General features: G+C 43.9%; 1 protein-coding gene across 2 annotated transcripts in view; it reads left to right on the top strand.

Annotated features, from left to right (window-relative positions):
* Positions 1–1250, top strand: part of tmem248 (transmembrane protein 248) — a 23309-nt gene that overhangs the window by 5676 nt on the left and 16383 nt on the right. For both annotated transcript variants that reach the window (XM_015382139.1, XM_015382140.1), the window contains exon 3: positions 513–801. In XM_015382139.1, coding sequence (XP_015237625.1) covers positions 513–801 — 289 coding nt within the window. The remainder of the gene's footprint in view (positions 1–512; positions 802–1250) is intronic.

Here is a 1250-nt window from a genome sequence, read left to right as displayed (position 1 = left end):
TTTATAAATGTTTTAAATCAGCTTGGCACCAAATTAGCCGGGGGGGGGGTCAGGAGCTGGACCGCGGTCCGCTAATCCGTGATCTCTGACCTAGAGAATGGGAAAATGCAAATTTTAACAAAAGTGGCTGGTAAATGAGGAATTCTGGACATGGCTGCAGACTGTTGACGGTAAAGATGAGGAAGGATTTTGCTGTGTCTTATATATGAGAGAGTCACAGGTTCTCATTGATGGCATTAAAATTATTTTTAAGAGCAGTAATAAAGTATTAAATTAGAGTTGCTTATTCCTCTTTAAACCTGTCTATTTCTATACAGGTGTTATTACACATTGCAGAAAATGAAAGCAAACAGATTTTAATCTGCGATTCAGGTTCACACACAGCAGATGCTTACGCTCTAATATTTGCATTTAATCAAAACAGCAACTCTATTTTAGTTGAACAGGTTTGATATTTGAGCTGAAATATAAACCACAGTGTTTTAATCAACAAGCCGCCTGCTCTTCCTCAGGACTGGAACACGTTTCTGCTGCGCTTCAACGACCTGGACTTCTGCGTGTCGGAAAACGAGACCATAAAGCACGGCCTGAACGAGTCGACCACTCCTGAGAGCATGGTGGTGACCAGCGGCCAGGCCCGCTCCAGCACTCAGCCCCCCCTGCTGCTGGAGGACCCCGGCCCCATTAACATCTCCGTCTCCATCACCCTCACGTTGGACCCCCAGCGCCCGTTCGGAGGATACTCTCGCAATATCACCCATCTGTATTCCACGGTGCTGGGACAGCAAGTTGGCCTGTCAGGTAGGCTGTCGTCCTTTGGGGAGGGATTAACTAATATCCTCAGGAATGCATTTATGTGTGGTCTTCCTTTGACTGCTGCAGTCTGACCCTTTCATGGGTTTCTCATCTGCATGTTTGTCAGACTTTACTTTGACACAGTGAGCCAACAGTGGCATCGTTGTGCAAACACAGGAAAATATGTTCTTTCCTTTAGTTTTCTCTGGTTACAGTTCCTTAGAGTAAAATACTTGTATTTATAATTGTAAAACAAAAATAACTTCTGCAAATGTATTTCAGCAAGGAATAATCAATTTATTCCTAATACATTCGCAGTGATTTAATGAATTTACCGTTAATCAGTAAAAAAAATTACATTTGTCGCGATCACTGAGTCTGGGAGCGGCCATTTTTGCCCAAATATAGTAGCCCCTCCCTCCTGCCATCTTCCAGCAGTGACGTCACGGTGCGGT

Source organism: Cyprinodon variegatus, unplaced genomic scaffold, assembly GCF_000732505.1.
Source record: "Cyprinodon variegatus isolate N-32 unplaced genomic scaffold, C_variegatus-1.0 Scaffold250, whole genome shotgun sequence".
Taxonomy (NCBI): Eukaryota; Metazoa; Chordata; class Actinopteri; order Cyprinodontiformes; family Cyprinodontidae; genus Cyprinodon; species Cyprinodon variegatus.
The sequence above is the reverse complement of the archived record's forward strand: the minus strand, read 5'-3'. Positions and strand labels throughout refer to the sequence as shown.